Source organism: Microcaecilia unicolor, chromosome 9, assembly GCF_901765095.1.
Source record: "Microcaecilia unicolor chromosome 9, aMicUni1.1, whole genome shotgun sequence".
NCBI classification, from domain to species: Eukaryota; Metazoa; Chordata; class Amphibia; order Gymnophiona; family Siphonopidae; genus Microcaecilia; species Microcaecilia unicolor.
In genome coordinates, this window is record NC_044039.1 from 166,786,368 (window position 1) to 166,814,206 (window position 27,839).

Genomic DNA, 27,839 nt, shown 5'->3' on the forward strand with positions numbered 1-27,839 from the left:
CAGCTATGGTTACAAAATTTGGGAAAGGCTGTTAGATTTATCTATGTGACACAGGACAGTCAGAAAAGCATCAGACCTGAACATAAACTCTCTCAAACCTTTTAGGAAGGGCAATTTCAAACACAGACTACAACTAAGACTGTTTGAACTCTCAACCATGGTGCACTGCTGGGATGAAGGATCTGATTAGAAAGCACATTTTAGAGAATATCACAGGGAAACACTGCCCTAACCAGTAGGCCAAGGCAGTTCTGCAGTACCTCCTCCTTGCCAGTCAAGATTTTAGGATATCCACAATGAATATGAATGAAAGAGATTTGCATATAATTGCATGCAAACTAATTTCATGTATATTCATTGTGGATATCCTGAAAACCTGACTGGTAAGAGGGAACTCCAGGACTAACTTGAGAAACACTGAGTTAGGGAATGCTACTTGTTTACATTCATACCTTTGATATTACATTCTTTTATACTGAGAAACTGCATATTATTAGAGGCAATTCACTGGTATGAGCCAGCTCATGTGCTTAGATTTAGCTAAAAGTCCTTCTTTGGAATTTTGCCGAAGAGGGAGATGGAGAAATAAAGCTTTTAGTGGGATAGGTCCAAGTTACTGGAATAAATTATCCACAGAGTTATATGAAATGGAAAATAGTAATATCCTTTAGAAAGGATCAGCAAACATTTTTCTTGGTCTAACACCTAAGAGCATCAGCCTTACAGTTTCTGTTGTCAGTTTTATAAAAGGACTAGGGATGCACAGGGCCACAGACAGAGAATAAGAAAATACCAGTCAGAAACTGCCAATCTTTGTTTGGATGTTTTGTAAACCACTTTGAAAGGGTCCGTCCACTAAAGTGATGATTGATGATTATGATGAGATATTTGGTGACACTGTTCATGGCAAAAGACAGTAATTTTCAAGCCAGCAGCCCTTGAGTCACATTCAGACTTTGTTGTCCTTAATGTGGCCTTTTAGACCAAATATATGATGACTTAAATTGACCTGTTATATTAAGATTTAAAAAGTAACATGTGAATGTGGCTTCCCAGAAATTTCAGTTAAAAAAAGCTTGAGTGGATGGTCAATTCAAGGGTCAGCAGAACTCTTGGGACACAAATTCTTACACTGGATGTCAGCCAAGTCAACAATATCCTCCATCTTAGTTTACCCAATTAGAACAAACCATGATCCTCTTAGGAAGTCGTCCAGGTCTGTGAGAAACACTGTGGCCAGGCTATTCACCCCAAAAGGTGGCTGGGAGCATGTTTGTTAAGAATAGCATTTTATAAAAGAATGCCTTAACAGGAAATTGCAAATAGTAAACAATTTCACTAAAAGAATCCAAGTTTTGTATTGGGTGGTTGTATAAAGTAACTACTGGGACGTACAGGATTTCTATACAAATGAGTAACAGTAACAGAAAGCCCATAGCAACACATTCATTTATACCAATATTGAAAAGATCAATGGAGTCAGCTTCAGAGTCTGGAGAACAAGGCCAGTGCTGGGCAGACTTCTATGGCCTGTGCCTTGATTATGGCTGAACAGATTGGGATGGGCTGGAGGGGAGCATTTCAAAGGCTTCGACATTAACTTCAGAAATTTTAAAACAAGGACAGCTCACGGCAGATTTCTACGATCTATGCCTTGAAAATGGCAAAGAAATCAAAACCAGGTATACATATGAAGTATCACATACTATATGTAATAAGTTTATCTTGGGCAGACTGGATGGACCGTACAGGTCTTTACCTGCCATCATCTACTATGTTACTTTGACCCGCTAATGGAGCAACAAATTTAACAAATTGTTAAGTTCACTTTTTTGGGTCAGCAGTTCTGGGCATGCTCATAGCATCGATGCCTACCAAATTATTGTTCCTTCCCTACCGAGCTGCTTGCTGAAAGTCCATGCAGCTCATTTGCATGCTATTTCCTTTGAGTATCGCTTGCTATTTCTAACTCGGTAACTTTTACCAAGAATCTCAATGTACACGGTTGTTTCTGGGGACTTTTGTGCATCTAACATAGTAAATGACGGCAGATAAAGACCTGAACGGTCCATCAAGTCTGACCAACAAGATAAACTTATTACATATAGTATGTGATACTTCATATGTATACCTGGTTTTGATTTGTCCTTGCCATTTTCAGGACATAGACCGTAGAAGTCTGCCCAGTGCTGTCCTTGTTTTAAAATTTCTGGTTAATGTCGAAGCCCCTGAAATGCTCCCCTCCAGCCCATCCCAATCTGTTCAGCCATGATCAAGGCACAGGCCATAGAAGTCTGCCCAGTACTGGCCTTGTTCTCTAACTTCTGAAGCTGAATCTGTCCAGCTACGATCAGGGCACAGACCATAGAACTTTGCCCAGTACTGGCTTTGTTTAGTCCGGTCCCAGGAACTTATTTCTACTTTCTGTTTTTTTTTCACTGTGCTATCTTCTTCCTTATGCCTAATTCTGACACTGATCCTTCTGTTTAATTTTTATCTAATAAATATTTGGTGTCTGCTTTGCGTATGTCACCTGTTTATCCAAACCCGCAATCATTTCAGCCTGTTCCTCTAAGCCGATTTCTGTGTCAGCGACAAGCTTGCCCAGATCTGCGATTTCCCCACGCAAATCAGCTTCCAAGGCTGCAAGTTCAGAGTGCACCCTGTGGAGGTCAGATTTGATTTCTTGTAAGCAGAGACAGACATGTTTCATGGGATCCTCCGATGTTTTTTCAGTGTCCAGAGAGTGAGGGGCTAAGGGAGCCAGCAATACTGGTGGCGTGTTTTCATCTTGCGAGCCATCCTCCTCCCCACAGTCTAGGCTCAAAGCCACTGTGCGTTGCTGATAGGCAAAATATTGTAGATTCACCGCCTTCGGACACAACATATTCAGCTGAACTGTACTCCTGGGGTATCAGGATTCCTTCCAGCAAAGTCAAAACCAGAATTACTCAGGATGAACTGGGGCTGCTAAGTTTTAATGCGATGGTGAGGAGCTCCCGCTCAAGCAGCCATCTCAGACTATAACCCTTCTGTTTAAATTTGTCTCCATTTCCTTCTGTAACACCAAATGTCTGGGTGGTGGGAGGCGGGGCAGACTTCTACGGTCTGTGTCCTGAAGAGGACAGGTACAAATCAAAGTAGGGTACACACAAAAAGTAGCACATATGAGTTTATCTTGTTGGGCAGACTGGATGGACCGTGCAGGACTTTTTCTGCCGTCATCTACTATGTTATGTTACTATGTATGTTCTCTCATCTGCCTTTTTATGAACCTATAACTTGATTTCATCCCTCCTCCCCAAAATCCTCAGTCTCTTCTTTCACCTACTTATCAGCTTTCCACTTCCTACACTTTCTTCCCTTCTCCTCCCATCCCCACCCCCCTCATTCCCTTCTCCAGCCTGAATTTCACTCACTTTTCAGTCCCTCCATTTTCAGCCCTTGTATTCATCACCTCCCAGGCCTCAATCTCTTTCACATCTCTTCCCTGTTATTCATCTCTCTCCTCTACCTCCAACCTTTTTCTTACATCTTATCCCTTTATTCAGGTTCCCATTTCCCCTTTTACTTACCGTATTTCCACCCTCTCTCACCGATGTCACCTTCAATCCTTGTAGCCCTCTTTTTCCTCTTTCCCTGGCAGCCACTGTCTTTATTTCTTCCATATTTTCCTCTCCAGTCCCCTAGCATCCACTCACCTCCTCCAATATTTTTCTATTCCATCTTTCATCCTTCACCTTCCCCTGTATATGACCATGTTCTTCCTTCCTCAAAATCTGTCCTTCTCCCACCACCAATGCCCTCCTCTCATCCCCTGTACCAAGCCCATCTCCAAGCCCCAGCTCCCACCTGCCCCCTTTACCCAGCCCAGCATCTGACTGGTCTCATCATCCCCCTTCTCCCATCTGCCCAGAACCATTAAATCCACTGCAGAGAAGGAAGCTCCTTTCTTAGCTCAAGCCACTCTAGCCACTGGCACCTCACAGGAATTGAAAGCAGAGAACAATTCCTGTACTACACATGAAAAAGTAGATTCTCTCGGATTTTAGGCAACTGTAATGGTACTGGCACCAGAGTAGCAGGAGCAAAGAAAGGAGCTCCCCTCTCTATAAGCTAATTTAGTGGCGCCAGATCAAGCACGTAGTAGAAAAGGAGCAGCTGGCACAAGTTTTGGTGGAACCAAAGAGGCTGGCACACATGAGAAGAGGCTCCTCAAGTCCATAGAAACCAACAAGCAGAGAAACAAAAGTAGAACCTGGAGTCTTAAAAATTCTTATTAAATAGAACTGATGTGGCCACGTTTTTGCCAAACAGGCTGCATCAGGGGTAACAAAACCACTAACAAGGGGCAAAAAAGGCTTCCCCTGGCTATAAAAAGCACAAAGAGAAGACAGTCTAATGCAGAAGAACAGACAACCAAACGTAGCAGCAGTAATCCAAGGAGGACAAACACAGCAAGAGTTTATTCCAAATGTCAAGGACCTAATCTGGCCAAGTTTTAGAAAAAAAAAAAAAACCAAAACAAAACAAAAAAAACTAGGGGTTACATAGGTTATTGACTCGGTGGTTACTGACTTTTAGAATTAGACCAGAGCTTTTTCTATGCAGATGCTGTTGGCTGCATTCTTTTACCTTTTGACACTGGATCTCAATTTTCTTATAAACACAGGCACTGCAATATAATACATTTAATCTGTGAATGTATTGTGGGAAACCTATGTGACCCCTGACAGTTTTTTTTCCGAACTTGGGTTGGGTTCTCGTTTCCATTAAAGTTGGCATTTGGATAACTCTTGCTATGTGTGTCCTTCCTTGGTTCCCTGCTGCTGGTTTGGTTGTCTAGTAAAAAAGCACATCAAAGACTGCAATTAGCAACTCCGAAAGGCAAATTAATGTAGGGGCAGAGACCACAGCTTCTCATCTCACTTTCACAGGACAAAATCAGATGAGTTATTTCAAAAAGGGAAGTGAATAGGCTCAGAGTTGGAACCCTTGTCTACATTTGTAGATGCATTTCTGCAACCACTTTGTATAACACATACCCTCATCAGGGCGTAGCCAGGGGGGGTGCCAGGGGAGCGGCCGCTCCCCCAAATAGAGTTTCTGCCAGCTCTGGCGCCAATTTTTTTCTCAATGTGTTGCATTGAAAATGTGCTCCAGTGCCGGCGGAAGTCTGCTCTCTCGCGCCGCTCTCGCCTCCCCCCGCAAAAAGTCAATCTGGCTCCGCTTCTGACCCTCATATGTTAAGAGATTCAAGTCATATATATTAGAAAATATACAGGTAAATGAAAAAACTATTCTTGCAACTCTGGATTTGGAGTTTCTCCATACAAACATTCCCCCAGAAGGTTTGCACTGAATACTAGAGAATCTTTGAGAAATAGGACTTCACATTCACACGTACCTACTGAATTATTATAGAACTGGCAGGTTTGTCTTTACAAGAGAATTATTTTGCTTTGAAGGAAATTTTTTAAACAAATAAAAGGTACTGCCATGGGAGTCACCAAGGTCTCCCCACTGCCAACATTTACGTAGTAGAATTTAGAAGATAAGTTTCTCAAAGGTAATTCTTATAAGAACTAAACTACAGAAGATACACATAGATGCTATTTTTAGTTGGGAGGGGGGAATAAAGGAATTGAGGTCAATTCATAGCTGACAAAGTTGTACTCAATTACAGTCAAAAAAGAGGTGGTGGCATTTATAGATATCACTACTGAAATATGAATGGGAAGTTGAAACTACTCTCTCAAAAGCCTACAGATACAAATTATTGCACTTTGATAGCTCTCATAGTATGAAAAAAAGAATTTACCGTTTAGGAGTCATTTTTAAGGGTTAGAAGGATTTACTCTCAACAGGAAGATGTGCACAAGTGAAGCAATGAAGCGAAGGTTTTCGAGATAGGGGTTTCCCTAAAAAAGTACATTAAATATAGGATGAGTATGAATAGAAAAACTCTTCTAGCCTCCAAAATCAGGGAAGATATGAACAAAGTGGTTAATATTCCATGAATGACCATATGTTTAATGATTTCAAAATATTTAGGGAAAACACTGGCATATCATACAGGCTATACTGGCATTTGCTGATAAGTATTTGCTAGTTGCTTATAAAAAGAGCAGAAATCTTAAAGATTTGATAGTACCCTCAGCAATACCAATGAGGAATGAGAAGAATGCTGTTTGGGGTCACTACCCATGCTATAATTGTTCAGTCTGTTCCATTAATTTGAAGACTAAATATTTTGAATATCCACACACAGTGTTATGAGTTAAAGGTATTTCTTTAATTGTAAACAGAGAAGTAGTGTAGTTAGTTATCTGCCCATGTAAGCTCCCATATGTGGGCAAAACATTGCATGCACTGTATAAAATTATAGAACATAAGTGCTATCAAAAGGAAAATTGTAGACAATCACTTGTTGAACATATGTTAAAATGCAACATAAGTTTGAAGATTTGTGTTTTCTGGTTATTTACAAGATGAAGCCATATTGAAGAGGTGGAGATATGGATTGTAGGTTACTAATAGGTACATGTCCCTTTTAAGTTGTTTTTTTGTATAATATGTTTTATATGTGTTTTTGAAGATTAATAATTGAATGGTTTTAACAAAGCATAAAAAATATTGTTAGTATATGTTAATTAACATATTTGTACTTGTTTTTGAGTTAGTTTTATTTGGATTACTCAACTGGGATTAATAAATTAATTTTATTGGATTAATCTTAACTGCATTAATAATTAACTAATATGTTTTTATTATTTATTATTTGTGTGTATTTTTTTTAATATAGGGAATAAGCACTCTGACAGCCCTCCAGGAGGGTGAAATGTGGTCATGTTCGGGCAACTGATTTAATGAAGAATGTATTTCTACTTTCACTCTGATCTGCATTGTTCTCCTGTAGATTATCTGCGTGTAGATTCACGCCTCTATTGTTCTGCAGTATAAGGCATATACTGTGAAGGGCTGGGGGAGCCTGTGGCATGACAGTTGGAATTTGAGGATTTATAGCTATTAGGTGGTGATTTTCATTCAAACAAGAGAGAAAGTCGAAATGCCTTTGCTTTAATAGTGGATACATTGGAAGCTGCAGGATTAAAAGAGATCATAAAAGGCCAACCGTTATGGAGGAAACACTTTGTATTTAAGATGTCTGATGAACCCAGAAATAAGTCTAATTTTATATTACAGCAAGGTATGGCTCAGATCACTATCATTTTTTCATTTATTTATTTACTTATTATTTTTAACTCACAAAGCACCTCCTCAGGTGGTGGTTAGGGTGTAGTAAAATCAATGAGGGTAAACTGTGAGCAGGGCTTTTTGTTCAGAGATCATTGGACACAATGGGTCAGGTAGGTTGAGGATTTAAAAGCAGAATGGGATGCAGCTTTAAGCGGACTTCAGACAGGGTGGAGAAGAGAAAGGGGGAGATGGTGTTCAGACTAGTTAATAAATAGATGCCTCAGCTGGAAAAGTTGTGGCATCACTCAAGGAGATAAAATGACTTACAGGAGGGGGGGGGGGGGAAGCAGCAAGTAAAATGAGTTCTTTCCAATTCAGTATCGAGAGATGTCCTATTGCAAATCTGCAACTTCAAATAATGAGTAGATTTTTTTTTTTAAACAGATTGGTTGATCATCTGCTTGGTAAAGGGGGAAGGGTGAGAGTATTCTGAAGATGCAATGGCAGATTATTGTATTTCTAAACAGAATAAAACATTATGAGGCAAGGGGCAGGGGGGTTGGGGAAGACCGATGCACAGGAAATAGGTGGGTGGAGAGAGAGAGAGGTCACTTTGGGAAAGAGGACTTCAGTACAAATGGGGAATGAATAGAGTGAGGAAACATCTTAGTTTACAGGTGTGACGATGTACAAGCTTATTCATGCTTCACTGACTCAAGACTTTACCTACCATGTGGGGCTTCCTGCTATATTTAAAAAAGTCAGGTTTGGATCAGGCATTGGTGTGTTTTAACTGTAGACTTGGGGCAAACCTGCCTTTTGTGGCCAAGCTCATGTGGGGCAGGGAGGAGGGGGAAGAAAGGTAGTTATCCAGGTGGGGGATTTTTCTTGAAGAAACTGTAGTCTTGGATGTAGGACAGACAAGGTTTTATACAAGTTCATATATGGATTATTATTGGCAGTAATAAATCCTGGTGTATAATCAACTGATAAGAATTGTCCAGTTTTGATTGCAGCTGTTTATCTACTGTATGTGATGTCATATTTTTGTATTTGAATGTCCAATAATAGAACTAGGGGGGAAAGGTTTTACAACTGATCTTATCCTTCTTAGAGGGAAGACAATTTAAGGTGAAGATAAGCACATGTGCTAGACACCAGAGAACCTAACATTTAAACAATTTTATTTTTGAAAACCAAAGAAAGGTCTTGATACAAATCAAATTCCTATAGATTAGAGAATTAGTAGGTCTCCCCACCAGTATAATGTCAAACAGGTATAAAAGATCTCATCATTTTTATTATTTTGACTCCCTCTCACTTACAACTCCTCCCCCTTTACAAGGTCAAACCCGTTAGGTATAGAATGGAAGGCCTATGCTCTTATGATGCCTCCATACCTAAAAAAAATATAAGTCAAAAAGAAAAATACTTCTCCCCATCCTCCCTGCAAGATGCAAACATGATTATATGTGGGGTGCCACAGAGGTCCTCAATGTAAAAAAAAAGAGAAAGACTTTGGATCAGCCACCTCAGTTGCTCTTCAGTAGTGATGAAAACAGCTATGGGGTTTATAGTTCCTTTTGGAAATTCCCTGCACAATCTGGGGGTAAAGTTGGGTTCCCAGATTCTATGACAGTACCAACAGGTTTAGCATTCCTAGTGCAGGGTAAAGCAACTGGATCTTTCATCAAGGAACGCATTAACTTCAAAGCCCACACAATGATCCACAAGATCCTCAATGGCAAATCCCCAAGCTACATGTCCAACCTGATCGATATTCCACCTAGGAACTGGCACAAATCTTCACGAACATATCTCAATCTTCATCTTCCCAACTGCAAAGGCCTCAAATACAAAACCTGCTACACATCCAACTTTCTGTTATAGGCAGCCAACTCTGGAATGCCATACCTCGACACATCAGGAAAACCAATGAACACCTACCCTTCCGGAACTAACTGCTGAAGCTTACCTCCTCAAACAAGCCTACCCAAATGAACCATCCTAACTCTCGAACCCAACTCCACAAAACTAGTATTACCCAAATACCAATCCTTCCCCACATCTCTCACTATTGTCCTACTCTATGTAATAATGTCATCTCTGATACTCTGTTCCATACTTTCTATTAACTCTGTGTTACTTTTGTACCATGCCATGTAAGCCGCACAGAACCTGCTATCGAGCGGGAAAAGAGCGGGGTATAATTACTACAAATAAATAAAAAAATACTAAAGAGGATACACCGTGAAAATATGGCCCAGAGAGACTGAACAAAAAAAAAACAAACAAAAAAAAAAAACCTTTTTAAAAAAACCCACATACACAGAGCACACAATTAAAGCTGTGAAACCTGTTCTGAATTTTGTACTTAAAAGCAACATAATATTCAAGAGATTTGGACCACTTATTAGATGAAAAATCCCACAAAATTAGCAGCCAGGCAGACTTAGGAACATCAACCCTTATCACTAGAAACAAACCGATATACGATCTAATTTTGGGATCTGATGTGTATTTGTGACCTGGACCTGGAGACACTGTTGGAAGGAGGATACTCAGCTCCATGGACTTTGGTTTGATTTGGCATGCTGCTCATGTTCTTAGTAAAGCGAGAATGGACCTTGAACTGGAGCATAGAAACAGTTACTGCAGCATGTGATTACTCATGGGAACCCTTGTTCCCCATGCCCACAAAAAACAAAAAAAAAAAACAGCACAAAAACTCACAGCTAACCCCTCCGAAACCAAACAATCTGATATAATTGTTGGCTAAAAAACTACAGCTAATCCCTTTTTGTAATGTTTCACAAGACGGGAACAGTAGTATTTATGTATCTATATTTCTGCATGACATATTTCCTGCTTCTGTAAATACAGCTGGTATTTTCAATCTCTAATAGACTAAAATTAGGAAGTATTTCTGGCTCCACATAGTAGTTATATTGCAGAATGGTGACCAAAATGTTTCCTATATCTTGAATCAAGATAGCAGAAACAAAGCTGTTCACCTTGGAAAAACTGTCACGCACTTCATGTTCTTCCTTTCCTCCTGCTGGTGTTTTCCTTTAACCTATTTCCCTAATGACCAAAAAGAAAGCCAAGACTAATGGTGTGCTGGAGCCAGCTCGCAAGAGCTGGTTGTTAATTTTTTAATGAATTTTACGAGTCGGTTGTTGAGCCCTCCAGTACAGTTCAAGGAGCAAGAAGAGGTTACAATAGGTCACTGTCTCCTCCTGTGCCAGCTTAGACTCAACTGTTTATGTGAACCACGATCCCGCAGTTTACATAAACAGTTGGGTCTAAGTCCACACACAGACTACCTAGTTACACGCATTGGGCCCCCAACTCCAGCTCACACACCAAAGCTCCCCCCCCCCTCACGCATTCAGAAGAGGCACCTGTATCCAGCATCTCTCCCTTTCCTCCTCCCCCCCTTCCCAGTTCCAATATCTGTCCTCTCCACTCTCACCCCCCCCCCCCCCCCCGGTTCCTGTAACGTTTTTTTCCTTGCTGCCAGACCCGGTAGCAGCACTGCTTCCATTGAATCAGCCTGTCTCGGGGCTTTGGGTCTCCGGTATGACGCATCCTGCCCTCATCGACGCAACTTCATGCTTCTGCAAGGGTGGGTCACATTACACGGAAGGCACAAAGCCCGGAGGCAGGCTGAAGCCATGGAGGTTAGATTGAGAACAGGAGACTGCACGTCAAAAGTTGAAGCCACAGAGGTTGGTCTCTGCTTCCCCTCACCGAGTGCAGCTGTCCCCCCAGCCGTACTGTACACTCAAATCAAAGCAAACGTGAGTTGCTGCACCCGTGTTGTCATTCTTTATTGCTGGTAGTATCGTTATTTAATCTCACTTATATTTTCAAACTGCCAGCTTGTGGCAGTATATGGATGTACACAGAGGAAGTATAAAAACGGAATAACTTTCGTAGGTACAGTAGTAATTTGTTATAAATCGTACTGGTGTGTCACCTGAAGGGGCCAGTTATAGGGACAGCCTAGCATGTGTTATATTCATGCAGAGATTTTTTTCTCCTGGTAAAGGGCCACTAAAACAGACATCAGGTTATGAAAATCAGGTGCTCAACATTCAGATTTCTATTTATTGTATTTATGAAATTTATATCCCACATCAAACATGAATTACGTTGAAACCTGGGAGCATTTAGAATTTTTTCCTGTGCTAGATCAAAAGAGAAAGATGATTTGTGGGAACTTGTTTTGTGGAATGCAATGGTATACTTTAAAAAAAAATGCACTTAATATCGTTTAATAATATAATTTAAAAGAAAGATATTGAATAATGAGGGCACAGCTACCTTCATGCAGAAGTCTAGATTCAGTCTAAATATGCCAACATTTTCCAGTTCTGTGGCATATATTTACTTTTTCTTCAAGTCTGTTGGGTTGTAAAGGTATTTTATTTGGGGGGGGGGGGGGGGGTTAATCTTTGTCTCCTGGCTGTACAGACAGGAAAAAAAACCTGACAAAATTGTGACCAACACAAATAGAAAATAAAATGCTCAGACAATAAAACGGTAGAAAAAGTATTTCATTCTGAATTTATTAATTGGGGTATGGGAAATTAGGTTCTTACCTTGGTAATTTTCTTTCCTTTAGTCATAGCAGATGAAGCCATTACGTACAGGTTGTGTCCATCAACCAGCAGGGGCAGATAGAGAGCACTCAACTTTTCACAGTGCCTCATGGCCAGCCAGCTCCACTGCCTCTTCAGTATTTGAAGCTTCCAAAGCAGTATGGCAAACCGCAATGGGAATAACATGAACTTTCCTCACAGCGAACGATGGCCCCTTAACAAGGGCATGAACTCAAAAGGAGAGAATAAACTCGTCCTCCTTATTGTATAACTGGCGGGGGATACACGCACCTTCCTGGAGGGAATAAACTCATCCTCCAAAACATAAACTGGAGGGAATGGACTCATCCTCCTATAAGTGAACATGAATCCTGAAGACTGTTTTCTAACTTTCTCCCAAGGAAGGAACTTCAGGAAACAAGAACAGAACCTGAAACAGATTCACAGCATACAGACAATCATACAGGGAGGGCTCATGGCTTCATCTGCTATGACTAAAGGAAAGAAAATTACCAAGGTAAGAACCTAATTTTCCCTTCCTTGTCATCAAGCAGATGAAGCCATTACGTATGGGATGTAACAAAGCAATCCCTATATAGGGTGGGAACAGGTCACACCACGCGCTAGCACTTGTGCTCCAAAACGCGCATCCCTCCTAGCAGCCACATCCAGCCTGTAATGTCGGGCAAAAGAGAGCTTAGAAGCCCATGTTGCTGCACTGCATATCTCTTGACGAGAGAGTGCTCCAGTTTCAGCCCAAGAACTGGAAGAGACATTTCTGCATACACACCAGACCAAACCTCTAAAATACTACCGGTACATCGATGACATTTTTATGATTTGGACAGAGGGTGAAGAAACTCTGAAACAATTTTATTCTGCATTCAATACATACCATCCTACAATCAGATTCAAAATTGACTACTCCCCAGAAAAAGTCAATTTTTTGGACACCACGGTCTCAATCAGTGATGGCTGTATACAAACATCTATATACAAGAAACCCAGACAGATGTAGCTACCTCCACAACTCCAGCTTCCATCCTTCACATACAAAAAGATCCATCATTTACAGCCAAGCCACAAGATACCACCGTATCTGCTCTGACCCAGGGGACAGAGACAGACACCTTAAAACCCTGACTGAATCCTTCAAACAGAAGGGCTACAACCCCAAAATAATCTCCAAGAATATTGCCTCCTCCCTCAAAACACCCAGGGAGAATCTGCTACAGTACAAAAAGAAAAAATCCACAGACAGAATCCCGCTTGTAGTGACATACAATCCAGAGCTGGAAAAAACTGAGGAAAATCATAAGAGATCTACAACCTATACTCCAGGAGGATGAATTAGTGAAAGAGATATTCCCATCCCCACCAGTACTGGCCTTCCGACAGCCACCCAATTTAAACACAAGCTAATCAGAAGTAAACTTCCTTCACAGACTGAAAAGGAACAGAAGGGCACACTTCCCTGTAATTTATCCAGTTGCAAACTATGCCAAAATATTTCACAGGACCCCAAAGTCATCCACAAAGGAAAGATATTCAACATAAAGGGATCTTTCACTTGCTCATCTTCCAATGTGGTATATATCATTCAGTGTAAAAAATGTAACGAAGGATGCTATATTGGAGAAACAGGCCAGATGCTTAAGACAAGATTCAATTTACATAGACATCATATGAACAATACTGGTGCCAGCAGGGTTCCCACGCCTGTTGGTCAACATTTTACAGGACCAGGACACTGTACCAGTGATTTCACAGTGAGAATCCTCAAAGGTAACTTTAAAAACCATACAAGAACGTAAGACCTTTGAAGTCAGAATGATTGAATATTTTAACACCCAACAGAAAGGACTTAACAAGGATCTGGGGTTCCTAGCCCATTATAAACCATAAAGCTGTATGTCTCTGTTGATCACCCTCCCCTCCCCTATCCACACCCACCCTGTTAGAATATCAATGATATGCTTTGATGTCCCCATGCATACTTCCTACCCACCCCCCTCCTCCCACCCTGTCAGACTGACATAGTAATGCTTGAATGTTTTCACTTATATACACTGTCAGCTAGCACATTTGCTTATTTCCAATCTGAGGAAGAAGGGCAACCTCCGAAAGCTAATCAAGAAATGTATTAAGTTATGTCCAATAAAAAAGGTATCATCTTATTTTCTTTTCCATGTTTTATTTTGTTTGATTTCTATTGAAGCCCAAGAGGAACAAATCGCTCTGGTAGAATGCGTCTTAAAGGCTACAGGCGGAGACCGGCCGGCAAGCAGATAAGCTGAAAAGATAGTTTCTTTGAGCCAGCGGGCAATAGTGGCTTTAGACGCTGGAGACCCTCTGCGAGGACCTGATAGATGATCATAGATCCTGAAAGAGATAGTAACTCGCAGATACTGCAGCAGAGTCCTGCGCACATTCAACACGTGCAACTGCCCAAAAGATTCTGGAAACTCCTCCTTATCAAAGGAGGGCAAGAAAATAGGCTGGTTTAGGTGAAACGCTGAAACCACCTTAGCCATGAAGGAAGGCACGGTCCGAACCGTGACCCCGGACTCTGAGAATTGCAGAAATGGGTCTCTACAGGACAGCGCCTGGAGCTCTGACAGCCGTCTCGCCGAAGTAATGGCCACAAGAAAAACGGCCTTTAGTGTCAAATCTTCTCCGATGCTCGCTGAAGCGGCTCAAAAGGAGAAGCCTGCAGGGCCTTCAAAACTAGCCCCAGGTTCCAAGCTGGACAGGGTGCTCGCACGGAAGGCCGGAGCCGAAGCACCCCACTAAGAAACCATGCCACATCTAGATAAGCAGCTAAAGACACGCCTTCAACCTTACAAACGAAGGGAGGCCAACGCTGTCACTTGCACCTGCAGGGAATTAGAGGCGAAGCCTATTTGTACACCATCCTGCAAAAAGTCCAGAATCGGCGAGACAGGAGCCCGCATGGGTGTGATCGCTTTTGAAGCACACCAAGACTCAAACTGGCGCCAAATCCTGGCATAAGCCATGGAAGTGGAACGCTTGCGGGCCTGCAGGAGAGTGGAAATGACTGTGTTTGAATAGCCTTTGTCCCTCAATTGCGCCCTCTCAATAGCCATGCCGTAAGACCAAAGCGGCAGGCGTGCTCCATGGCTACCGGGCCCTGTGACAAAAGGTTCGGTACCAGAGGTAAAGGAAGGGGAGCCTCCACTAGCATCTGTCGGAGGTTCGCATACCAAGGTCTCTTGGGCCAATCCGGGGCGATAAGGACCACGTCTCCTGGATGCAGCCAAATCCGCAGGAGCACTCGCCCTATCAAGGGCCACGGAGGGAAGACATACAGCAAACCCAGGGGCCAGGGTTGAGCCAAGGCATCCAACCCGGCAGAGCGAGGATCCCTCCGTCTGCTACAGAAGCACGGGACTTTGGCATTGGAACTGGTCGACATAAGATCCATCACGGGCTTGCCCCATTTGGCACAAATCTGCAGGAATACTTCGTCTGCTAGTTCCCATTCTGCTGGATCGATCTGATGCCTGCTTAGATAATCGGCTTGCACGTTGCTCTGACCTGCAATGTGAACTGCCGACAGAAACTGAAGATGCAGCTCGGCCCAGTGGCAAATCTGTTCGGCCTGCGCGGCCAGTGCTCTGCACTGAGTGCCGCCTTGTCGATTTATGTAGGCCACTGCTGTCGTGTTGTCCGACATCACTCTTGATAGCCAATCTTTCCAGGGTCACTTGAAAGGCCAGAAGCGCCTGAAACGCCGCTTTCAACTCCAGGTGGTTGATGGACCACTCCGACTCCTCGGGTGTCCATAGACCGTGGGCATGCTTTCCCTTGCAATGTGCGCCCCAGCTCTTCAGGCTGGCATCTGTCACTACTAGACACCAATCGGGGAGCGCCAGCGGCATTCCTCGCCGCAGCATGCTGTCTGAGAGCCACCACTCCAAGCTGAGTCGGGCCACAGGGAGCCAAGAAAGTCTGCATTTATAATCCTGAGAAACTGGAGACCATCTTTGAAGTAGGGAATACTGTAGAGGTCTCAGGTGCGCTCTCACCCAGGGCACCACTTCCAATGTGGCTGTCATCGATCCCAGCAGCTGGACAATGTCCCAAGCTCGCGGGCGGGGCATCCTCAGGAGCAGACGGACCTGATTCTGAAGCTTACACCGCCTTAGCTCGGGTAGGTATACATAGCCCGAGTCTGTGTCGAACCTGGCCCCCAAATATTCTAGAGATTGCGAGGGGGTCAGGTGACTTTTGGCCATATTGACTACCCAGCCTAGAGATTGAAGTACTGAGACCACTCTGGCTGTAGCTTGATAGCTCTCTGTTACAGAGTCTGCTCTGATGAGCCAGTCGTCTAGGTACGGGTGAACCCTGATACCTTCTCGTCTGAGCAAGGCAGCTACTACCACCATTACCTTCGAAAAGGTTCGGAGAGCTGTGGCGAGGGCAAAAGGCAAGGCCCAGAACTGGAAATGTTTTCCCAACACCGCAAACCTCAGAAACTTCTGGTGCGGGGGGCCAAATTAGTATATGCAAGTAAGCTTCTTTCAGGTCTAGAGACATGAGAGACTCCCCTGGCTGTTCCGCAGCAATGACGGAGCACAAGGGTTTCCATGTGGAAATGCCGCACTCTCAGGGACTTGTTTAATTCTTTAAGTCCAGAATAGGGCGAAAAGACCCACCTTTTCGCGGCACCACAAAGCAGATGGAGTATCGGCCGTAGCAGTGTTCGGCGGGAGGTACCGGGGACACAGCCCCTAACTGTATCAGACCTTGCAAAGTGATCAGGTCCAGAACCCACTGATCTGAGGAAATATTGGCCCACTCCTCGGCAAAGACGTCCTCCGATGACAGGAAGCGAGGAGGGGGCTGGCGCACCATCATTGAGAGGGTCGCCCCTGAACTCCAGGCCTAGAGCCGGTGGCTACAGAACGCTTGTCCGAGCGAAAGGAGTTCCTCTGCTGAAAAACGGGCACGAGAAGTGAACCTAGCAGAATGCCCCGGGCGGTACCTTCTAGCTTCATGGAAGCGAGGTCTATAAGAGGAGTGGACCGCCTGGCCCTTGGAGGAAGGCCTCGGCCTATCTTCGGGCAAGCGCTGGGGTTTAGGATCTCCCAGGCCTTTAACAATTTTATTTTTTTTTAAACGCTGTGAGGAAAGCAGAGGTAATAAGAACTCCGGAGGCTCAGATGAGTGGGAAAGGCAGGGAAAAGCAAGCTAATATGTCCACAACCACGGGGGCATGGGTAAGGCAGGGAAAGGGCTAACCTATGTGCCTTCAAAGTGAAGCTGCTATAGCCTCTAACACCCCGGCTAACAACTGGCAAGCCAGGAGCCACCCCCAGCAGATTTTTGATGGAGCTCGAAGAAGCTGCAGCCACCCTGCTTGGGGAGATAGAGAATACTGAAGAGGCAGTGGAGCTGGCTGGCCATGAGGCACTGTGAAAAGTTGAGTGCTCTCTATCTCCCCCTGCTGCTTGATGGACACAACCCATACGTAATGGCTTCATCTGCTTGATGACAAGGAAGTCCGCTTTTGAAAATGCCTCTCTCTGGTATTTCGCATTTCAGTTTCACTCTCTATTATTGTTGTGTGCAGAGTCTGACTTCCTGAGGTTTCCAGTTCAGTTTCATGCCTCTATTACTGATGTGTGGACCCTTGTTTCATATTTGAGAGTCTGGTTTTTTGTGTGTCCAACTAAGGCAATGATTCCCAAACATTTTACTATGGCAGACCCTCTAAAACGTTTTTTCATACAGCGAGGAAGCCTCAATTTATGTAAACGTGTAAGTTCATACAAACTGATTCTACAATCTAATTTCTTAAGGAAGAGAGTTTGAGGATCTCTAGGGTTCTGCATAACACAGTTTGGAAACCACTGGAATAAGATGTGGTACTCTGCTAATATGTATTGCCTGTGTAGAGATAGTTACAGTCATGTTTGTTTTGTGTGTTTTTTTCAATAGGCAATGAATTGGTGTTTTGGGGTATAGTATAATATTTACAGTGCTGCCATTTCATGCATAAGGTTGTCGCTTTTTTTTGAGTCTTGTGAGTTAGTGCTGTTAAGGTTCTGAATGTGTTTTCACACAAGTTTCTGTATAGTGTTTTGTAGTAGAGGGATTATGTGTTTGGCCTTACTCTGAGGTGACAGCAAAACTTTAATTTTAGTTTTGTCATAACACCAGATGGGGTTTGAGAAAATGTTGCAGAATCTGTGGAGTTAGTTGTCTTTATAGCAGACATGTTTGTGATCAAGATTAAATCATGAGATACTGCCAGATAAGGGTAATACAGTTGAATTGTTTCCATAGGTTTGTATATGGTTTAGTGTTAAGTGATTGAAATAATTGTGTTTAAAATATGTAACACATCATCCATAAAGACACATGAAGGCTTTACTTTTCAATAAGTGTAGCCAGCAGCCCTTCCTTGGACTTCAATGCCTTCACTACCATTACAAAATTTATAGATTGAATGCGCTGCGAGAAAGTCCTCATTCACTAACCTTCAAATTCACTTATTGCGGTGGTACACACCACTCTTCTAGATGTGCCATCCTTGGCATCTCTGACAACAAAGGTAGAAAAAAGAATTTTATTTTCTATTTATTGACTGGAATATGTCAGTTTTTGGAATGTGCATCTGCCACAACTACTTTTAGACATTGCTGGGGCTCGCAAGAAAAATCTCACTCATTTGGCCTTCAATCTCCAGCACTGCGGTAGTAAATCATTCAGATGGTCCACCCTTGGCGTCTCTGGGCGCAGGAGGAGGAAGTGATTAGTAACCTTTTGTGAGGCGGGTCACTTCCTCCTTGTCATAGCTAGCAGGGAAGGGGAAGAGTGTATCCCTCTCTCACACCCGCTTGTGATCTGGCAGCTAAGCCCCCCTCCTGTTTACTTGTTGTAAAAGCATCTTTCTCCCCTCCAGAGGTCGCCACTAGCAGTAGCGTTTCACACACTGATGCCAGTGCCACTCCTGAAGTCTTCCCACTGCCGCATTCAACCCCTACGGCAACAGGAAGCTATGTCAGGAACTGACTGTGGCAGTGGGAAGGCTTCGGGACCGGCACGGTGTACGACATAGCCACATACACATCTTTGGACCACTAGTGGGGTTTGTCCACACATGGGGCTTGCCTAGTGGTGTGCTGATAAATGTTTAACAGGCTATTCCTCTTCCCACCTCCCCCCCGCCCAAAAAAAAGAAAAAACCTATCAAAGCTGGCCTTGACACCATCAATAATGTCTCAGTGTCATAGTCTTTTCAAAAGCCAAATTGATATTGTTCCAGTATTTCATATTTCTGAAGATGGTTTATGGTTTAATTTTATTTGATATACCACTAACCATACAGGTATGGCAAAGTGGATTACATTACTCATAAAATTAAAGTAAATCAAACACCAGAAAAGAGAAGAACCCCAATTTTGAATAGGAAAGGGGAAAATTAGAGAAAGTGACAATCATACTAAGAAGAAGATCTATTGTCCCAAAACAACTCACTCAAATACTTTTTAGGGAAAAAAGGCAGTGAGGAAATTGGACAATAATTAACTACAGTATGATCTAATTTGACATTCTTTAACAACAGTCTAACAGCTGCTATTTTCAGATCAGGAAGCATAGCCCCTTCCCTCTAGAGATATATTTACTAATTGAACACAGAATGTCAAAAAAGAGCTTTCACTACTGGGGGATGAATATCATCTAATTTACAGAATGAGTTATTGATCCCGACCATAATCTTTTCTAGTTGGGTCTCTAACAACTGAAAATTCAGACAAATAGTTTGTTTCACTAAAAGGTCTATATGTTTCAATCAGCAGTGGCACTTTAGCAAATTGAGAAACTTTTAAATTCAGCACTTTCAAGCTAAAACTATTTGCAAATTCCTGTGCAGATATATACTGATTCTGCTTATTATTGTTCACCGTAAACTTTAAAGTTATGGCAAATAGTTCATTAGCTGATGAATGAGCTTCATCTATTCTTTTGTTAAAACGGGATTTCTGTGCATCAATTCCAACAGTATAATAAAGTTGCAACTAGAAGTCCCGCCTTCTAGTTATTACAGGACATGGACTTGCTCCCTCAAAAAGGGAAGGGTAAAGCAAGAGACTGGGAAAGAAATGGATTCTTTGATAGCCTTAATTTATCAGCAATTCTGGAGAAACTGAAGGACTCATATAAAATTTTATGCTAAAACCAGACAGAGTAGGTCTCGAAGTTGTATTTCTATTGTATAGACCAGATCTTTTTTTCATGGATGTTGCAAGAGGATAACTATGATCTTTTCTGGATGTAAGAGAGAACCAGACAATTGGTAGCTCATTACTTATGAGAACACAACTTTTTTGAAATGGAAACTGTTTTCAATTGGTCTGTTGAGGCTCAATAAAATGCAGACGTTCGGCTGGCATGGATATCTAAGCTAGCTCACTTTACGAATGGATAGTATATTGTAGCACTTTTTTTTAACCTTTGTGGGTTCATAAACCTTTTTTTTTTTTTTTTTTTTACTGCCATTACTTGTGGAGTTATGTCTATTTGCAGATAGTTGGAAATGTTCCTTTTTTGTGTGATGTATGCAATTTCAAGAATTTTCTTACAAAGGAAAGGTCTGAGGTGACAGGAATTAATATAGAAATGGGGGTGGTCAGGGAGAAGAAAGAGGGAAGGACCTGGGTCACCCAGACATTATCCTCTCCCCACTCCCCCCATTTAAGTGTATGGCAGCCACCAACACTAGCCTTGCTTTGTCATATAGAAAACAAAAATAAAAACAAAAAAACAAAAACAAAGGAGAAGTTAAACAGCTGACCAAGGAATAAAAGTCCTACTAGACCAGGGGTAGGCAACTCCGGTCCTCGAGAGCCACAGGCAGGTCAGGTTTTCAGGATATCCACAATGAATATGCAGGAGATAGATTTGCATACCATACCATGGAGGCAGTGCTTGCAAATCTATCTCCTGCATATTCATTGTGGATATCCTGAAAACCTGACCTGCCTGCGGCTCTCGAGGACCGGAGTTGCCTATCCCTGTACTAGACCAAAAACAGCTGCCGAGGATATCAGACCTACCACTTGCCAGAGACTGAGAAATACTAGCTGGCCAAGGGGCTGCACAAGATCCTTAAAGGATGACATCACAGCTCAGTAGTTCAGCCTTCACCTGCTGAGTATATAACCCATGCATCTGGACTGGTCTGGAGGGATAAGGAAAAGATACACATCATATTCCCCCATCAATTGTTAGGGGGAGGTACTGGCAGAGATGGATGGGGCACAAACTAGGGACATCTGTAAAAGGAAAAATGAACAAAACAATCCACTAATCTAGCTAGGAAGCCACAGGCAAACTAAGCAATATGATACGCCATACTGGGTTACCTCAAAAGGTCCATCAAATACAATACAGTGCATTTTCTTACAATCCACAAAACTCCAGCGATTGGTTCAATGTGGCTTTCAGCGTAAAAGACATTTCTAGAGTGTACATGTACATAAATGTAAAGTTTACAAATAGAATCCCAACACAAATACTCATAGTACAGCAGTACTTTTCCAATTATTAATAAATCATTTTAAAAGTTAAAGCAAGCAGGATATATAACTATTTAGACAGATTTCTGTTCAACATACCAGGAACTTTACCATCACATAAGTTAAAGGACTATTCACTGAAAAATATTCTGAATACGTTTCTAAACTCCATCCTTGCATGAGGCCAAGGTATCAACCCCCACCCCCCCCCCCCCCCCCAAAAAAAAAAAAAAAAAAAAATGGGAAAGGGTTCCTTTTTCACAACTACAAGAGCAGCAATTAGGACTATTTAGGCTATTAGCCCAAAAACCTTTAACAAGAGTCAAAAATACTTTGTGTTAGGAAAAAAAAAATATGGAATGGATGACTGAAGCAGAATGAATTGTTTGTGTCATAGAAACCCAGAAAATCATCCTATTGTTCCCCAGTCAACTGCAACCCAATCTTCCCAACATTTCTCTGTCCCCAAACATTCATCACTAGCAAGACAGAATTGTGAAGCTAGATGACCTTCAAGCAAGTTTTTTGTTTTTTTAACAAAAAAGTTCTAGTTTCTACTCACTTGTCATATCAGTTAAATTCCCCAAATATTTCCAAAGCGTGCATAAGGTATAAATATAAGAAAAATAAATTTTGGGACAGCAAATTAAATTCCTCCTTCAACTGAACGGAGAATTTAAACTGCCCATCAGATATAACATGCTGCTATGTCCAAATTCCACGATTTTGCCAGAAGCTCCATGAAACAGAGCATTTATCTATACTGTACAAATATTAACATTGTGTAATAAAGGCGACTAAAGAGACACAGGAGTATCTTGATTTAATTTCCCCTGCATGAACCCAAAGGCTACTAGTGTTGAATGAGTAAACAGGATGCTTTATCAACAGAGGTGTGGCCTGAACTAAAATTTCAAAATTCCGCACCCTCCTTTTGTCCTGCATCTCTCTCGCTCTTCTCTGCTCTTTTGATGACCATCATTCAGATAAATTTTCCAAGATAAAAATCAGACACTATTTTCAGTCTAGTACAGGGGTTCTCAACCCAGTCCTTGGGACACACCCAGTCAGTCAGGTTTTCAGGATACCCACAATGAATAGACAAGTGCTTTTTTGCCGTCGCCCAAATCAAGGGCGGCCATGGCATGAACGTCTCCCAGCTCAAGGGCGGCCCAAGAAGAAGCCGTCCGAGCAGAGTGGCCGGCCAAGATGGCGGAGGCGAGCAGCGGGGGATGGGCGTTTATGGCGGGAAAAACCGCCGCGCCGGAGGAAGACCCGGGACACTGACCGGCCTCCAAACTGACACCCAACAAGGGCGAATCAGACTTTAAAACCCCCGCATCCCCGTTAGAAGCGCACACGCGGTCCGGGGAGCGATTCTTCGCGCCCTCGCCCTCCGACGCCATAGGCCACGTGGAGATCAATCGGGGAACCCCCTGCCCGCTATAAAAAGGTAAAATTACCTGCTTCTCGCTCCGAGCTGTAACGACCTGGTGTCCCAGTGAGTAGCTGCAATAAACGTTTAAATAAACGTTGAAATAAACGCCCTTAAGGACGTTCAAAAAATTATTATTTTTTTTTTTTTAAATGGAGCCAGCGGGAAGGGGGAGAAAAGGAGGGACCTGGCGCCACCAGGTTTGCACTTGCTCAAGAAGAGCCCTCAACCCCAGGCACTCAACAAAACCTAAAAATTAGGCTTGGAGGCCTAGCCAGAGCTGCTGCTGTGTGTGACCACCACCTGCTGAGATAGAGAACATACTGGGGAGTTTCCGGCAGCACATGACCACATATAGGGAGGCAAAAGGATTGCTCTCTATCTCCACCTGCTGGTAGATGGACACAACCCACCAGTCTATGGATTGATCAGCATGATGATATGGAAGCACTACTTCCACTGTTTCTAAATCTCTCATGCAAATTCATCGTGGGTATCTTGAAAATCTGACTGGCTGGGTGTATTTTCTGAGGATTGTGACGAGAACCTCTGGTTTACTGGGTTCTACAACTTGGAATAAACTTCTCAACTCCATTCAAATGGCATGTTTTCAAATATTGAAGAAGGAACTTAAGACATCTGTTTCTGGATGACTTTGATCTGGATTAAACAATGACGACAAAAACGGGCATGTATGTTTATCCATTGTACATTCAAAGATATGTGACCCTTTACAGTTGACAACTTACAGGGTAGCTTGCCTGTGCCGCAGTATGCTGCAACTAATTTTCAGCTCCTCTATCCTTTGCTTTAAATTGTTGTTCCTTTCTGCCTTTCAATACCTTATTAACTGTAAACTGCGATAACTGTGTACCAAATAGCAGTACATCAAGTCTTGAATAAACCGTAAACTATAAAAAGATCCAAAAGCACTGGTCCTGGGACCAATCCCAGAGGGACACAACTGAAGTTACCAAACATGGTTATCTTTATTAAAAACTTTTATACAAAAAAAAAAAAAAAAAGTCTTACAATTCAAAGGTTAATTTTACAATAACCCTTGAAATCAGGGATTTTGCATCACCAACAGACACATACGCTACATTTCCAGAAGTGGAACTTAGGTGTCTCTCACTGCCCTTCCAAATTGCTCTGAGAGAAATTGCTTCCTTTACTTACCTGATCCAGGGGTGAGTAATGGTCCCTCCAGTACAAGTGTCTCATCATCACCATCCTCAGGCTTTTTCTTTTTCTTCTTTGTTGGGTCTCTAGGTTTCCTTAAGAGTGACAGCTCTTCTGGGTGTCTAATATCTGATACAGGAAAAAAAAAACCCTCTGTATTATATATTAAAAAAAAAAAGCATCTTTTTCAAGACACAAATTGTCTTATCCAAAAGAACGTGCGGCTCTGAAAGTTTCTTACCACATTCTCTGGATAATTTTTATGCTGATACAAAAACCTCAAAGAATCCAGTTTTCTGCTAAAACAAAAACCTCAAAGAATCCAGTTTTCTGCTAAAACATTTTATTTCTGTCTTTAATTTCTTATATGCTGCCTGCAAGCCGAAAAGCTATCAATGCAGTGTATATTCAAGTACAATAGGTATTAGGGTAGGGCTTCCCAAACTTGTCCTGGGCACTCTACTACTACTTATTTCTATAGCGCTACTAGATGTATGCAGCACTGTACACATTATATGCAGGTACTTTCTCAGTCCCTAGTGGGCTCACAATTGAAAGTGTTTTCTGTACCTGGGACAATGGAGAGTTAAGTGACTTGCCCAGAGTTACAATAAGCTGCAACGGGAACTGAACCCCCCTCCCCTGCAGATCACAGCTCACCCCACTAACCTTACTCCTCCACTCCAGAGCCAAACATATTTTCAGGATATCTACAATGAATGGGATTCATTTACTACCTTTTTGATGAAATTCACCCAAGGTAATGTACAGCAAGAATGAGCTGAACATAGGCAGACAATTAACAGCAGTAAAAAATATTCAAATAGTACACATTAAAGGCAATTCTATAACTGGGCAACTACACTTACGTGCCACTTGTGCGCATAATGTTCAGAATACCAGCACTTTCACAGGTAAATGTGCACCTACGCACAAAAATGCATTGCATAGCACATAAATGCGTGGGTGGAACATGGTTAGTGCTACATCTTATACTTTTACTTTATTTCTTATAAGTCACAATTACCACATACAAGTTCAATGTGACTTACAATAAGATGTCAAGTATGACAGATTTTAAAAATTCAGAATAGAATAAAAAGAAGCAATAGTATACAGCTGCTGTTTAGAAAATGTTTTATTAGGTGAGGTTTAAACAAGATTTTAAAGATTTCCAAAATAAAACATAAGACATAGACCTAATGTCAGTTGGCAGATCATTCCAATATTTTGCAATGTTTTAATTCCGATACCTTTAGGTGAGGGAAAAGTAAAATCCCAATAACTTCCTTTTATTCTTCTACTTCTCATTTTTGGAAATAAAATCCACTGATCTATCTAACCAGGCATGTTTCCATTTATAAACAAATAAATCATTAAGCAGATTTTAAAATCCCTCTTGTTTCACCAGGAAGCCAATGCAAAGTAATATATAGTGGAGTCACACTCTCGTATTTAGATTTTGATAAAAATCAGTCTGTTTCAGTCTTCAAATAAGCACCATTAAAATGCAACCGTATAGTTGACACATCAATTTTAGGCGCTGATAAAATAAAATATTTGGTTTTATCATGATTTAATTTATAGAGTAAACAATTTACCCATTTCTCAACCATTGATAATCCATGCTCATATCATCTTTAAGGAAGAAAAAATATAGCATATCAGCAGCAGCATAGGTGATACATACCCTCTTTCTCCATATAAAAACCCAAAGATGACATCAAAAGATTAAACAAAATTGAAGAAAGGGAAGAACCCTTAGAACATTGGTATGTGCTACCCATTCATCTAATAACATTCCATTCATCTTCACACAGTAGGATCTACTAACTAAAAAAAACCTATAATCCAATCTAATACCTGACTCCTAATTCCAAATACATCAAGGGGGAGGATCCTATATATGGCGCCTAAAAAAAAAAAAAAAGTACAGAAATCAATGCCAACTAAGCATACTCTATAAACAACACCTTGATTTAGGCGCAGTATATAGAGTACGCTTAGTTGATATCTCAGCACCTAAATCTGCGGAAAGTTTCTCTTCATGTTCTCTTTTGGCCTTCTTTATTAATGCTTTGCATCTAACTTGCCAATGCTTATGTTGCTTCTTATTTTCTTCATTTGGGTCCTTTTTCCATTCTTTGAAGGACAATCTTTTGGCTGTAACGGCCTCTTTTACTTCATCTTTTAACCATGCTGGCTGACGTTTTCTCTTCTTTCCACCTTTGCAAAAATATGTGGAATGCATCTGGACTGGACTTTCAAGATGGTATTTTTGAATAATGTCCACGCCTGATTTAGTGTCCTAACCTTAGCATCTTTGGGTGATAATCTAGTTGCCTAACACCTATAATCAACTGTCAGGTGAACACTACAATTGATGTATTACAGAAAGGAAAAAAGTGTGTCAGTGACCATAACCAAGAATTAAAAAAAAAAAAAGGGGTGCTCATCCTTAGCTTACACAAATAGGGCTAACAATGGTGGAAGTAATAGTACAAACACTTCAGGTAATTATTACACCCCCAGATGAAACTTTAGGCCCTACACACACTTTAGGATGAGATAGTCCAAACTCTTTTTTCATTAGCTTCTGCGATTTAAGTTTAGGTGGACTCCTGAAGATATACTGCTACTTTCATGCCACAAACCCTGCAGTTAAAGCTAGAGGGTGTACAAAGAGCTCACCAAAAAAATGAAGAGTCAAGCAAAAATATTTAAAAACAGCAAAGGGCAACTGATGCAAATGTAATCTCTGACTGGACAAACTGAAGGAGAATAGTACCTGACTAAAAGACATTTTGAAACAGCTGGGAAATGGAGAATAAAGAACTAGAGGGAGGCAGAATGGGTGCAGGAGCAGCCAAAGAGCACCAGAAGAAAACTGCTAAAGTATTCAAAGCAAATGAAAATACTTCCATGAAGGAGATACAGATCCAACACAGTAGGATATGAGCAATGTAAAACAAGACATAGGGCAGAATGAAAGGACAAGCAAGATCAGGAGATCAGTAGTTTTTCTCTTCTCTTTGAGCCCAGCATATCATTTGTCTCCATGTAGGCTAGGAAATCAACCATCAACTCCTCTAAGTAATGTAACAAGAAAAAGACTATCCACCAATATCATAGAAGTAAATGCTACAATATTATATAGCAAAAACCCTAACAAGCACACAACGCCAGAGGAAATGAGAATAACCACCTCTCCTTGGAGAAACTAAGAAACTAATGAATAGAAATAAAAATATAAATCACTATACAGAGGTATCTGAGAACCTCAATGTAAAAAGACCAAAAAGAAAAAGAAAGGTGGAGGTATAATTTTAGATAGAACTTAGAAAGTGGGATTGGCACATCTAGGTCGGGACATGTACAACTCCAGTAGTATTTTAGAACAGGACCTATTCGCTTAAAGCTTGTGCTAAAATACACGTAGAATACACATATAGGTGCCATTTATATACTGCAGGAGATTCCGTGCAAAACATCCAAAATCGGACTTAAGACATCATATTGAAACGGCCCCTCAGTGTATTTAGAGTTTCAGAAAGCTTTTGACTCCTGAGAAAACTGTGCCATGGGATAGGAAGCAATGTCCTTCTGTGGATTAGAAATTGGTTACTGGACAGAAAAAAAAAAAAAGAAGGTAGGGTTAAAATGGCCATTTTTCTTAATGGAGGAGGGTGGAGTGCCACAGGGATCTGTACTGGGACCAGTGCTATTCAACATTTATAAATGATCTGTCTTAAGTAGAGGAGTGTGGTAGCCGTGTTAGTCCACTCTTAAGGTTATCAATAGAAATCAAACAAAATAAAACATGGAAAAGAAAATAAGATGATACCTTTTTTTATTGGACGTAAC

The 27,839-nt window shown here is 41.7% G+C and overlaps 1 protein-coding gene across 1 annotated transcript in view; it reads right to left on the bottom strand.

Annotated features, from left to right (window-relative positions):
• Window positions 1-27,839, bottom strand: part of LOC115477091 (fermitin family homolog 2-like) — a 162,002-nt gene that overhangs the window by 23,203 nt on the left and 110,960 nt on the right. Inside the window, exons 4-5 of the mRNA XM_030213708.1 lie at window positions 23,973-24,104; window positions 2,534-2,643 (exon numbers count right to left, since the gene is read on the bottom strand). Coding sequence (XP_030069568.1) covers window positions 2,534-2,643; window positions 23,973-24,104 — 242 coding nt within the window. The remainder of the gene's footprint in view (window positions 1-2,533; window positions 2,644-23,972; window positions 24,105-27,839) is intronic.